Source organism: Aspergillus lucknowensis (assembly GCF_044049455.1).
Source record: "Aspergillus lucknowensis strain CBS 449.75 chromosome Unknown BJX67scaffold_3, whole genome shotgun sequence".
In the NCBI taxonomy this organism is placed as follows: domain Eukaryota; kingdom Fungi; phylum Ascomycota; class Eurotiomycetes; order Eurotiales; family Aspergillaceae; genus Aspergillus; species Aspergillus lucknowensis.
Window position 1 is genome coordinate 361,200 of NW_027263547.1, and position 12,827 is coordinate 374,026.

Sequence of the window (12,827 nt, forward strand, 5' to 3'; positions counted from 1 at the left end):
GCGCAATATCGGATATGCCTTGGAGTAGGCAGATGAGAGACACATTGACGGGCGTTTCGTCGGATTTCTGGAGCTTCTGGACATATTTGTTGTCAACGGGACAAGTAATTTCCGCGTGCATTTTAAGGATCTGGGAGAAGTCTCCCGTGGGCCGGGCCAGGGGATTGCGGATTGCGTCCAGAAAATCACGGAAGTCGGAGGATTGGTCGAGCTCTTGGGTGGCTATGGCGAGCTTTTTGTGCCGGACTAAAGTTTTCGAAGCGTGCCGGAGTAGCCATCGCAATGTATTTGCACGTGGAGAGGCTGTTCAGATGGATATTCGGTTCAGGCGAATGTACTATGACTCGAGTAGAAGAGAAGAAGGATGAGAGATGAAAGGAACAGGCGTGGAGAAGCATTATAAACGGATAATAGGACTAGCCATCCGTGAAGAGACAAGATTCAGTGAAACAATGCGTTACTCGAGATCCCAGTCTACTCAGGCCGCTGGACAGGGTCTTCAAGCTAGCAGTGAAGAGGTGTGGCGAGCAATAGCTCTGATGCTGAGTGAATGAGGCAGTAACTCTTGGACGCCTGAGGCCTCTATATACAGCCAGAATAGCTCTTCACCCTTTTGGTGGAGTGGCGATTTCCAACAGTTCGATAGCACAAGTGACCACCATATTGCTGTGAGATAGCTTCACCTCATTGTTATTCCATCAGTAACACTGGACAAAGCCGGTGCGTTTTCAAACCCTAGTATCGAAAGTAGGTTAGGAAGCCCGGAAATAATACACTTTGTTGAAGCATGGCCGCAGGCGACGGACACTTTTCGATCAGATTGGGGGGATCGTACTTTTGCATCTCCCCAAGGAGGAACAGCCCCTAGCCAATCGGCTATTATAGACCGTAATGCCGACCACCTTTCAAGGCAGCCCCTGTGGACAGGCTACTAGTAGCTCCTGCAGACTGTCAGCGACGAGCCGCATTACCCCGCCGTTTAGCTGGACCAAATACTAACATCAAGTAGAGCGTTGCTACCATCCATCGTCGATCGCACCCGGTTCTACCTTGTTCCAATATCAATTTACGCCGAAAGGAAAATGAAGACTTCCCAATACACGAACAATGAGTACACTGTCGGATGGATATCTCCGCTACGGGATGAGCTCGTGGTGGCGATAGAGATGCTCGACGAGGAGCATGGGATGCCCATGCAAACACCAAAAGAGGATACCAACACCTACTATTTAGGCAAGATTGGGGATCATAATATTGCCATGGCGTGCCTAGCCGGAGGGCAGATGGGCATAGGTTCAGCCGCTGTGGTCGGGGAGAACATGCGCCGCACGTTCAAGAATATCAGGTTTGCCCTCCTAGTCGGCATCGGAGGAGGGGTTCCAAGTAAGGAAAAGGATGTCCGTCTCGGGGATGTCGTCGTTAGCTATCCCGATGGACCCTATCCGGGAATTGTCCAATATGACTACGGCAAATTACATGCTGACGGGGAAATCGAGACGAAGGGCTGGCTCAATGCACCCCCCAGCAAGCTCCTAGCTGCAGTTGACATGCTTCGCGTGCTTCATTCACGGCCCAAAAATCCAATCAACAACATGTGCAAGATTATTGATGAGTTGGGGCCGGAGTTTGCATACCCTGGGGATAAACACGACAGTCCTGACCATCTTTACCCGGTGGAGTACCCCCATATAACTCGACCAGGATCGGAAACTTGCAAGTCGTGTGACACCACGAGAATATTGCACAGGGTGAACCGGGAGCATCCACACAAGCCAAATGTACACTATGGCATCATTGCATCTGGGAATCTGGTTGTGAAGGATGGTGTCGGCAGGGAGAAGATCGACAAACGCTACCGCAATCTTATCTGGTGTTGTGAGATGGAGGCAGCCGGTCTGGTGAACAACTTCCCATGTCTTGCAATCCGCGGGATCACTGACTATTGCGACTCTCATAAAAATGATACCTGGCGTAAACGAGCTATAGCGGCCGCCTGTGCTTATTCGAAGGAACTACTATTACATATCGAGCGGACAGACGTGGAGGAGATGGAATGCGCAGTAAACGTCATGAAGGCTGGTAGGTATAGGTACATTCCGATCTCATATACTACTGAAATATAGTGTCCACTGACTCCAATCTTTCATTCACAGTTCAGGAAAAGGTAGAAATACTGTTTCAGGGTATACATGATTCAAATCCTTCTATCAGCTCCCTGTCACTAACAGACGATAAAAGGAAATGAAGAGGTGGAACAAACCAAGGTCCTCCGCTGGTTAAGTTCAGACACAGAGAATGAAAAGCTCCAAGACTCACTTGGCAACTGGTGCCAAGGCACATCTGCTTACTTTCTGGATTCCCCGAAATTCTTAGCCTGGGTGACGAATGATACCCAAACCCTCCTGTGCCCCGGGATTCCCGGAGCAGGTAAAACGATAATAAGCTCGGTCGTTGCCGGGTATCTCGGGCGTTTGCAGCTTGATAAGCATTCATCTACTGAGATGATCGGTGTCGCGTGCCTATTCTGCGAATATGAAAGGCGTCAGGAACAGACTCCGCAGGCGATGGTTGCTGCTCTCCTCCGACAACTTGCTGAACAAAGTGGGCGAGTTCTAGAATCGGTGAGAAGACGCTACCACCTATACGAATCGAAAACGAAGCCTAGTTTGCATGACACATTCTCTTTACTTTCAGACTCCATACCGAAATTCCAGAAGGTCTACTTGGTTGTTGATGCTCTGGACGAGTGTGAACGGGCCGTTTGTTCGGAACTTCTCTCGCTCCTGCACGAGCTCCAGAAGAAGACTGGCGTGAGGATTATGGCTACATCACGACATTTTAGCAACCTACCTTGGCTTCCCAGTGAGTACGAGGTACTTGAAGTGAAAGCGCACGAGGAAGACGTTCTCAAGGTTCTTGACGATCGCATTCAAAAAGTGCCACGCTGGGCTAGAGTCAGCCCCGAGTTGCGCAGCAAGGTAAAGACTGAGCTGGTGAGGGCAGTAGATGGCATGTAAGGGGAACTCCTTATCAATTGAATTTAAAACCCCATACAGACCCCTTACTAAATCCGAGTAATGATTGCAGGTTTGTTCTGGCGATTCCATTTTTAGACTCCATCCAAGATGAACAATCCCACGGTCATATGCAAGACGCTCTCGAGAGGCTGTCTAAAAGCCCAGACAAGATATCCACCGTCTATGAACGTCTCATTGAAAGAATAGCCTGCCAAAGTCAGCAAAGAAAGGAGCAAGCATATCGAGTGCTATCCTGGGTCATCTATGCGAAACGATCGCTAACGAGCCGGGAACTTCGACACGCCCTCGCAATCCGATCCGACTGGCGGGAAATAAAAAGAAGCTACATCATAGATGACTTAGAAGACGTAGTATCCTGTTGTTGTGGTCTGGTCGTGATCAACAGGAGGCGTGATACCGTCCAGCTAATGCACCATACAACGCGGAGGTATTTTGAGAATCTCAAACACTTGCCAACTTGGATACGCAACGTGGAAGTCATGATTGCCAATGCATGTTTGACATATCTTTGCCTGGATACGTTTGAAAAGGGCCCTTGTCGATCCGATAAAACATTGGAAGCGAGGCTACGCAAGTACGTCTTCCTCGAGTATGCGGCACAGCACTGGGGAGATCACTGTCGGGACGCCTCAAACCACAGCCAGCTAGAGGAAATGGCTTTGCGCTTTCTGAAACACGACAAAAAGCTCTCCGCTGCCAACCAGGTAGTCCAGATTCCGGAATCCCGAGATCCGGGATACAGCCAAAGCTTCACTAGAGATGTGACCGGTTTGCAGATTGCTGCATCCTTCGGCCTGGTCTACATACTCCCGCCGCTTCTCAAGAAGACCAAGGTAAATAAGACTGACTCTGACGGGCGCACAGCTCTTCACAGAGCATCCGAGGGCGGCTATGAAGCCGCCGTAGAAATTCTTCTCTCCAAACGGGCCGATATGCATTTAGTCGATCGTAAACGAGGATGGACCGCCCTACACTTTGCAGCCTGGAAGGGACACGCGTCCACCGTGCGTCTTCTTCTCAAGAGGAAATCGAATTTTAACCTGAAGGACCGCAGTGGTCAGACACCCCTGCACCTAGCGGCGTCAAATGGACACGTCGATACCGCCCAGTGTCTTCTGAGCCAGGACGCAAACCCTAGTCTGAGGGATGAAGTCGCTTGGACGGCACTCCATGCGGCGTCTTGGCAAGGGAGCGATGCGCTTGTGCACCTGCTCCTCCAACATACCAGCGCGAATACGAGGGATAGAGATGGAGTCCGCGCGCTCCACTGTGCAGCGGGACAGGGCCACGTAGCCGTGGTGAAGCTCCTTCTCCAGAATCGAGCCAGAGCTCACGCAACAGATCAGGATGGGTGGACCGCTCTGCATTGGGCGTCCATGAAGAGACACGATATCATGAATCCGAGGGTACTAAATTTGCTAGAAGAACCGCCAGCGTTGGCATTCCTGATATCCGCAGCCCAAGAAGAGTTGACACCAACGCTGCGGAGCGCCATCCTCGATGTTCATAGCACGGTTAAGGGGGTATTCTTCTTAGAGGGGATGGAGGCGGCTGCGACGATAACCACCTCATCCACCACATCCACCGCAACAATAACAACAAACAATACCAAGGTGGGAGCCATGAGTAGGTGGAGCTGGATCTCTGGACAAGAGGCAAATCCCCCATCCACTGTACACCTGCTCAGGATGGAGGACAAGCCGCTAGCTCTCACTCGACTACTTTTAGCAGTGCAGGATGAACTAACCGCACTTCGTTGTGGGGATGTATGTGGGCACGAGACCGTTATCCGGCTCCTACTCGACGAAGCTGGAGCAAGTGTTCACGCAGAATGCCGGGCTGCGATCACAATGAAAGGCCGGGTGGAAACGCAGGCCAACCTTACTGCTCTACACCTAGCGGCTTTATCAGGACATGCTAGAATCGTACAGCTACTCCTAGAGAAAGGAGCCGTCGCCGGTGGAAAGTGTCGCGCAAACATCGGGACTATTCAGACAGAGCTCACAGCACTTCACCTTGCCGCACTCTACGGCCATACTCCTGTCGTGGAATTACTGCTGAAGAACGGCGCGGCGGTGGATGAGAAGTGCTATTCCAGTGTGGACTGGAGGGACAAGAGGGGTACGGCTAGATTTCAAATGGAGTTAACAGCGCTCCATCTGGCCGCATACGCAAGACAGGGTCAGGTTGTATCGCAGCTCCTGCAGAGTGCAGCTGTGGTTGATGCCAAGTTCCGCGCGGATGCCCTGTGGGATGGAAATAAGTTCCGCGGAGCCGAGGCGCACATCGAATTCACCGCGTTACACCTGGCAGCTTTACGAGGTAGTGAGCCCGCAGTTGCATTTCTACAGGGTTATGGTGCGGATATCAATTCCAAGTGCTGTGTCGACGTCGACTTTAAGGCCTATGCCAACATTCATATAAAGGGCGAGCTCACGGCGCTGCATTTGGCTGCCGTCAGTGGCGATCGGGCTGTAGTTGATAGACTGCTTGTGGGTATCGCTGATGTCAATGCGAAGGGGCTCGTCAAGGCCCAGGCCTCCGACCGGGTCGATGCGGAGATACAAGCCGAATTCACGGCGCTGCATCTAGCAACGTTTGTTCGAGATGAAGCCATTGCTCAACGACTGCTGGGCGGCGGTGCGGACGTAAACGCCAAGTGCCACGTATATGTGCCCTTTAATCCCAAGAAGCCCGCTGATGGTAAGAAGATCAAGAAGGAGCTCAAATCAGTCCAGGGAGAGCTTACAGCATTGCACCTAGCAACTATGAGGAATGATCAAAAAATGGTGCAGTGTCTCATTACGTGTGGAGCCGATATTAACACGTGCTGCAGTGCAAGTCTCGAGATGGATTCTCATACGCAGGTAGAGACAAACGTGAAACTATCAGGGCATATCACAGCGCTGCATCTGGCTGCCATCAGAAAATCGTCTCCAGTGCTCCGTATCCTGCTCGAGTACGGAGCTCACGTCGATCCAATGTGCCAGGTTAATATTGGGCTAAACTTTCAGGTTCACGATAGCAACAAGGAGATTACCGGAGTTGCGAATATTGAAGGACAGGTCACCCCTTTGCATATCGCTGTTATGCGAAGTGATCGAGATGCAACAGAGGCCTTACTTAGGTGTGGGGCAGACGTGAATGGCCTGTGCCCGGCTACCATTTCCACCACTGGTCAGTTTGACGCCAAAATCAATGTCCGAGGGGAGGTCAAGATCCAGGGTGACCTGAGCCCGTTACACCTGGCAACCTTGCGTGGAGCCGAGCCAGTGATACAGCAATTACTCCGGTATAAACCGGACCTTGGTTTGATGTGCCACGCTCAGCTTGATTTGCAATGCGCAGTCAGCACGGGAATGAGTATCCAGGCCGATATAAAGGTCCAGTTCAAGGCAAATGCGTTGCACTTGGCAATTTTACTAGGACGCGAGGATATGGTACGGCAATATCTGGCGGCTGGAATGAAGCCTAGCTCTGATGGCGAGGGTACCCTCGTATATCTCGCGCAGGTTCTTCGGCGCCAGTCTATAGCTCAGCTGCTTGCTCAGAACGGAGGCTAGTATTACTCCGTCCTGCGGCAGGGGGTCAATATATAAAAGATGTCTTGACAATGGAAGGCTAGGAATTTTATGAAAGCCCCAGTGCTCAAGGCAACGTGAATTTGCCCCACCCCAGCAACGGATAGCCTTGAAGCCGAGATTGATGGTCACCGACCAGACACAGCTGCAGCTTGAGCACTACGGTGCCGCACTCCAATTCTGGTAGGAGAGGATATGCGGCACTCTAGTTCTGGGTACCGCTCTGACAAGGGCACGATCGGTTGCAACTGGAAGAGCTGTACTGTCTTACATCATGCTTCTCGGTTAGTTAGTTAGTTAACTACAGGTTTGATGATCACGGCCTGCGTGATATCATTCTGGTCAAGCACAGCCGTGTAGGGAGATCGCCAACACTCATGCATATACCCGTAGACTCTAACTACTTCGTATGCTCCAATCCCGTACCAATGACCCGGTGGAATGCAACTTCTTGTCATCCAACTGGAACCTCTTAGACACTTCCAGGTTATACCATGTTCAGCATGAACCCACAGTAAGGAATCTCGTGCTCGTCATGGGTGGTTGTTGATTAGTTCACTTGTGTTTTATTGTCACATGTTTTCAGAGACACAGTGACATAAGCACATGGATTCTATTGATCTACGATTACTTTGGCTAATACAATGAAGCCGAAGAAGGATGAGCGGAACGAGAAGAGCGGGAATGATCTGGACAAGGGAAAATGTGGACGTGAATCATGCGTCTGAATTAAAGTAACGATTTGAATGAGACGATATTTTTTCGTTTCCAACTTTTTCTTTTCCAACCAGACAGCAATAAATTGGCGGGGTATTCACTTCCGCACGGTACGGCCCCAGAGTGGTGTGGGAGTTAGTCCGCTTATCCTCCTGCGTTGTATTTAGGTTTTCACATACATCACGATAGCTTCCCGCCCTGGAGGAGCTCCTCCCGGGCGGCTTCTGATGATAACGGCAAACACGCTGACTGCTTAATCCGTACTACGGACCACATCGGCAATTTGTCCTGCTCCTATTTCGATCAATCGCCGACTATACACTCCTGGATATCTAGACGACGCACCAAGACGGTAAAGCGTTAGACTTTGGGCGCCAATCCTAGTGTCTTCGACGTGCATCCAACGTTCTTCTGCAGAAAGGGGGGGAAAAATGTTACACAATAATATCCGCGGTCGCCTCGCCCTGATAACAGGAGCATCAGGAGGGTAAGCTTATCCTGATAATATTGCCAAAGAAACAAAGCCAGTTCGAGTGATCTGAAAAGCCACAATTAGTATAGGAGCAGCATGTGCGCACCAGCTCGGGCAACTTGGGGCTAACCTCGCCTTAACCTACTCGACCAACCTGTCGTCGATAAATGACCTCGTGGCGGACCTGCAGTCGAAAGATGCGACAAATAAGCTGCGCATATCCATCCACCCGGTCGATGTCGGCTCCCCCGATCAAATCGAGGCCATGTTCCAGCAGATAGACGCCCAGCATGGTCAGCGGCCCGATATTCTAATTTCGAACGCGGGCTATGGGGAACGGGTGCCCAACGTGTGGGACATCTCGCTCGAGGAATTTGATTATATGCTACATGTCAACCTCCGCGCGTCCTTTCTCCTCGTTAAAGGCGTGGTGGACCATATGAAGAGTCAGCGATGGGGACGCATCGTCTTCATGTCTTCGATCGCGGCGTACGGAGGAGGAATCAATGGGTGTCGTGAGTGACATCCTTTGGCTGGCGCTCGACCGTGCTAAAGGGATTTCTAGACTACGCGGCCTCCAAAGGCGGACTGAGCGGCTTGATGAGAAAAACCTCTCGGCCCGTCTCGCTGAGTACAACGTCAGTGTCAACGATGTTGCGCCGGCCATGATTGGTGATACGGGCATGGTCCCGTCCACCAAGGAAATGGCGGATGTGGCGGGAAATATTCCACTCCGTCGGCTGGGTTCGCCCGAGGAGACTGCGAACGTGGTCACAATGTTGGTGCAGACGGGATATATGACGGGACAGAGCCTACTGCTGGCAGGAGGGTTAAAATAGGCGAATGTTTAGGATCAAGTCTTTCGTAATCACGCTTGCCGCATGGCTGTTTTGAGTGAGGTGGAGACAAATGACGAGGTCAAGGTAGTATTTCAATCACCTAAGTGAGATACGGGGGCTCTATGCCTTGGAATAAAGTATTGATTGATGGTAGGGATAATACGCTCGTTGTTGCAATAGTAGTATTCCTACTAGATAATGGATCGTACTGAGCGTGAGATGGGTCATAGTCATTACGAACTCGCCTTGCTTCCATTTTCTAACCTAAGAGATTTACAAGCTTCCGTCCCGGCCGCATTGAGTCGTCCATTATATGGTGAACAAACTGCTCTGGGTAGATGACAGTCCCGATCAAAGTAATGCAAATGACAATGAGCACGCTGGAAGGCTTCTGCTGCCCCGGTTCTTCGCCCTACTCCTATATCACGCTGATTTCCATTCCTCGCTTTCATATAGTAAATTTTAATCATCCATTTCCAGGATGTTTTGCCCCCTTCTGTTTGCTCAGGATCCAAATTGTATACGTACATCAGAGCCGAACTCTCGAGTGTGTAACAAAAAATTTTCGTGAGATAACAGGGAGTGTAATCGTGTTTACATACACCAGAGATGCGGTTTGGGAGGAAACAATTCACAAAACGAGGATCTCGCATTAAAGAGATTAGAGCATCCACATTCTTAGTACATTTCATACCGCCAGTTGAGCTGCACCATCTCCTCAGTCACACCACCCTTGACGGCCTTTGCAATCTGGACCGGATCGTCCGAATCAAGGCGCTTGTTCTCGCGCAAAACCAACCAGCGATAGACAGTGATGGTCACTCCCAGCAAAAGCGCAGAGGCCATAAGAGTTCCGAATGCCGCATAGAACTGAGGCGGCGCATAGTATAGATAAGATGCCCAGATATTGGACGTACCTCCAATCGCATTGACTAGCGCAGAGGCAGCAGCGCGTTTGGAGACCGGGCGCGCAAGATGAAGATTGATGGTCTTGTAGAGGAGAAGCTGCGGGCCCACGGAGGCAAATGGGAGCATAACCATCGAAAAATACCGCGCACCCACATCGAGGGTGGCCATCGGGATAATGTACATGATCACCGAGATCGAGATGCACGCCAGAATGATCGGGTAGGCGGTGTTCTTGCGATCGGAGTAATACATAATGCCGTAATAGACAGCGCCAGCGAGAATATACGGTGGCGCCGTCAGGAGCAAGCTGATAGTGTGGGAGAAGTTCAAGGAGGCCACGAGCGTTGGGAAATAATTCGCGATAGATCCCTGGACCTGCGAGAACATGTTGCAGAGAATCAGAAGAATCAGCTTCGGGTCCGATAGGGCCTTCGCAAAACCGCGCAGCGTACTTTCCTTCTCCGTGCCTTCGGCGGCACCGGACTCGGATTCGATGCGCCATACCGCCAAAGCTCGCTGTTCCGGCGAGAGAATGCGACTGTTATGAGGGAACTCGGGCATGATACAGGCACAGATGACGCCAATGCCAACCGTCGCGGCGCCCTCGATGATAAAAAGCCATCGCCAGCCACGGATCCCATGTACCCCGTCGAGCTGTAAGATCGCCGCGGCGAAAAGACCTCCGAAGGCATTACCCACTTGTTGCGCAATGTATAGGCCCGCAATACGCTTCCCCAGCTCTGCCTTTGTGTACCAGGCAGATAGGTAATAGATCGCACCCGGGAAGAACACGGCTTCCGCGGCTCCCAGAATCGCCCGCACTGCGAGGAGGGACGCATAGTTTTGGACGGCGGCCGTTGCCGCCGAGATACAGCCCCACAACGCCACTGCAGCACAGATATATATCCCCGGGCGATGGATTTTGGTCATGATCAGGTTGCTGGGGATCTGAAAGGGAAGATAGCCCACAAACAAGATGCTGATCGCCGTCGCAAACTGCTCGGTCGTCATGTTCAGGTCGTCGGTGATCCCCTGAAGCTTTGCCGAGGCCAGGTTCTGCCGGTCGATGTAATTCAGAATATAGAGGATCCCAATTGTCGGAAGGACGAGCAGGTCGATCTTTCGAACGAGCGTCCGACTGAGCTGCGCAATTTCCTCGTCACTGAGGCCCCTAAGACACTGCGGGAATCGACCGTGGGCCGTGCTGGTCACATCCACTTGTCCCTCTGCCGATGATCCATTCTCATCAGCGACCGTGTATGCGGGATCTTTCTTGACTTCTTCCATCGTGACAAAGCGCCGATAATAGGCGGGTGACGGTGACTTGCTCAATTCGGACTGAGGATCCTGCACTCCAGAAGCGCTCCTCTCCGGGGAAGCCCTGTATAAGAAGACGAGGGCCCTTCTCTTGCCCGGCTATCCCACTGGGGATCCCGATCTCTGGTATCAGCCGACCACGCCTGAATCGTCTTCTGCCAACAGGCTGTGGTTCATTGATCTGTCGATGCTAGTGGATCCATCATGGAGATTCGAGATACAAGGGAGGAGCACATGGATAAACATTATCTCGGACTAATCAGCGTTGATTTTGGATACCCGACTCTCTGGTCAAAATCCGGGGGCATATGGTATGTTGAATGCGTGGGCACTCTGAGCTGGGAGGAGCTTCTCCGAGCGGAGGTCGACGAGCCGAAAGAACGCGAGGATGACAGGCGAACGGGGCACTCAAACGACCGCCTTCCTATTTAGTGGATCTGCGGCTGACTAGTTAATTAGTTAGTATAGCTACTGAGTTTGAGACACATAGACATGGATCCTCCCCTCTCAGCAGGCCAGACCAACGGTCAGGCGGAGACGTTCGGCACAACTCGTATGGAACAGGGAGGGTTTTATTTTAGCTCGAAAAGGAGGAGTTACGCACTCTCTTCCCCGCTGGAAGAAAGAGAAGTCCATGATGGAACGGAGGAGCTCCTCCCGCGAGCGGAGCGGGACCAATTCGACGGTGTCGGGTGCGGTGGGGGTGCATGCATGAGCGAGCCGGCGGGCTGGGAGCCCCAAGAGTGAAGTGTTCAGCGCCGAACATATTAGACCTCGCTTCCAGATCTTATTAGGTGCTTTTGTGCAGGACAAAACCAGAATGACCAGGACAATGAGCGACCCGACACCCCAAACGACGACCGTCCAGAATCCTCGGCTGAGGCTTCTCAATAAGCTCCGGGCCGGCGAATTCCCAGTCTTAACTTTTATGGCGATTCCTTCCGTCCGGATGGCCCAGATCGTGTCGTTGACGGGCCTCGATGGCATTGTGGTAGACGCCGAACATGGCCATATTGGCGACGATGCGATGCATAATTCCGTCTCTGCAATTGCTTCCCTCGGCATTTCACCAGTCATCCGCGTGCGAGGGCCGGCCCATGATATTCTGAAGCGTGCACTGGATACGGGCGCCCATGGCATCATGGTGCCTCAAGTGAACAACGCCGACGAAGCACGGCAGGTCGTGGCATCCGCCAAGTTTCCCCCACAAGGCCTGCGCGGTCAAGGCTCCGCGTTTCCGGCTATTGCCCATGGCTTGACAACACCCGAGTATATGAAGAGCGCCAACGAGACCATCATCACCATGCTCCAGATCGAAACGAAGGCCGGGGTGGAGAATGTCGACGAGATTGCCGCCGTCCCGGGAGTGGATTTACTGTTCATTGGGCCGAATGACCTCGCGCAGTCCCTGCTTGGATATACTCCTGCGCGCGGAGACGAGCCAGAATTCGTCGCGGCGGTCGATAAGATTATTGCGGCGGCCAGGAAGCATGGCAAGTGGTGTGGCCGAATGACGAATGACGGGGCCGCCAGCAAGGAAGGACGGAAGAGATATGATATGGTTTCCATGACCGGAGACACCAAGGCCATTCAGAACTGGTATATCGCAGAGCTGGCGGTTGCCCGGTCATGAGGAATTGGAGGAGGTAGATTGCAGGCTGGATGATCCTTGACATCATAACCTTTCAGAGCACACCGGACATCTTATGAAAAGAAATCCATGCTTGGAACTAGCCCACCAATTAACGCATAGCTATATTCGACACTTGTCTTGGGATGCCTCCAGTCACTGATGTCCCAGCGGCCTCCGCCCAAGCCCCCAGCGTGTCAGCCGTGCTCGAGGCTCGATTTTTCGAGGCAGTCGCACCAAAAAAAAAAAAAAGAAAAATTTCCCCACGAACATGGAAGTGGACCTGTGTCTTGAGAATCCAAAGTTCGCCATCCCATAGGGATC

General features: G+C 52.0%; 5 protein-coding genes across 5 annotated transcripts; 4 read left to right on the plus strand and 1 right to left on the minus strand.

The window, feature by feature from the left end:
• Nucleotides 1–224: 224 nt before the first annotated feature.
• BJX67DRAFT_369626 (5'-methylthioadenosine/S-adenosylhomocysteine nucleosidase family protein) lies at nucleotides 225–2,280 on the plus strand (the record flags this gene model as incomplete). Its single annotated transcript, XM_071030787.1, has 4 exons — nucleotides 225–251; nucleotides 1,113–2,079; nucleotides 2,154–2,164; nucleotides 2,239–2,280. The coding sequence occupies 4 exons, from the start codon at nucleotides 225–227 to the stop codon at nucleotides 2,278–2,280; spliced, it is 1,047 nt and encodes a 348-aa protein (XP_070890398.1).
• Nucleotides 2,281–6,124: 3,844 nt separating this feature from the next.
• BJX67DRAFT_342204 (uncharacterized protein) lies at nucleotides 6,125–6,663 on the plus strand (the record flags this gene model as incomplete). The annotated part of the gene is made up of 1 exon (XM_071027993.1): nucleotides 6,125–6,663. One exon carries the CDS (start codon nucleotides 6,128–6,130, stop codon nucleotides 6,599–6,601), a length of 474 nt encoding a protein of 157 aa, XP_070890399.1. The 3' UTR covers nucleotides 6,602–6,663.
• Nucleotides 6,664–7,767: 1,104 nt separating this feature from the next.
• On the plus strand, nucleotides 7,768–8,647 carry BJX67DRAFT_369627 (SDR family NAD(P)-dependent oxidoreductase; the record flags this gene model as incomplete). Its single annotated transcript, XM_071030788.1, has 3 exons — nucleotides 7,768–7,823; nucleotides 7,893–8,327; nucleotides 8,392–8,647. The coding sequence occupies 3 exons, from the start codon at nucleotides 7,768–7,770 to the stop codon at nucleotides 8,645–8,647; spliced, it is 747 nt and encodes a 248-aa protein (XP_070890400.1).
• Nucleotides 8,648–8,868: 221 nt separating this feature from the next.
• On the minus strand, nucleotides 8,869–11,223 carry BJX67DRAFT_342205 (major facilitator superfamily domain-containing protein). The gene has a single exon (XM_071027994.1). The coding sequence runs from the start codon at nucleotides 10,841–10,843 to the stop codon at nucleotides 9,326–9,328; it is 1,518 nt and encodes a 505-aa protein (XP_070890401.1). The 5' UTR covers nucleotides 10,844–11,223; the 3' UTR covers nucleotides 8,869–9,325.
• Nucleotides 11,224–11,367: 144 nt separating this feature from the next.
• On the plus strand, nucleotides 11,368–12,641 carry BJX67DRAFT_342207 (HpcH/HpaI aldolase family protein). The gene has a single exon (XM_071027995.1). The coding sequence runs from the start codon at nucleotides 11,694–11,696 to the stop codon at nucleotides 12,504–12,506; it is 813 nt and encodes a 270-aa protein (XP_070890402.1). The 5' UTR covers nucleotides 11,368–11,693; the 3' UTR covers nucleotides 12,507–12,641.
• Nucleotides 12,642–12,827: the final 186 nt, after the last annotated feature.

Bases quoted from the DNA above. Each gene is read 5' to 3' on its own strand.
- BJX67DRAFT_342205 (XM_071027994.1), bottom strand. From the start codon at position 10,843: ATGGAAGAAGTCAAGAAAGATCCCGCATACACGGTCGCTGATGAGAAT.
- BJX67DRAFT_342207 (XM_071027995.1), top strand. From the start codon at position 11,694: ATGACCAGGACAATGAGCGACCCGACACCCCAAACGACGACCGTCCAG.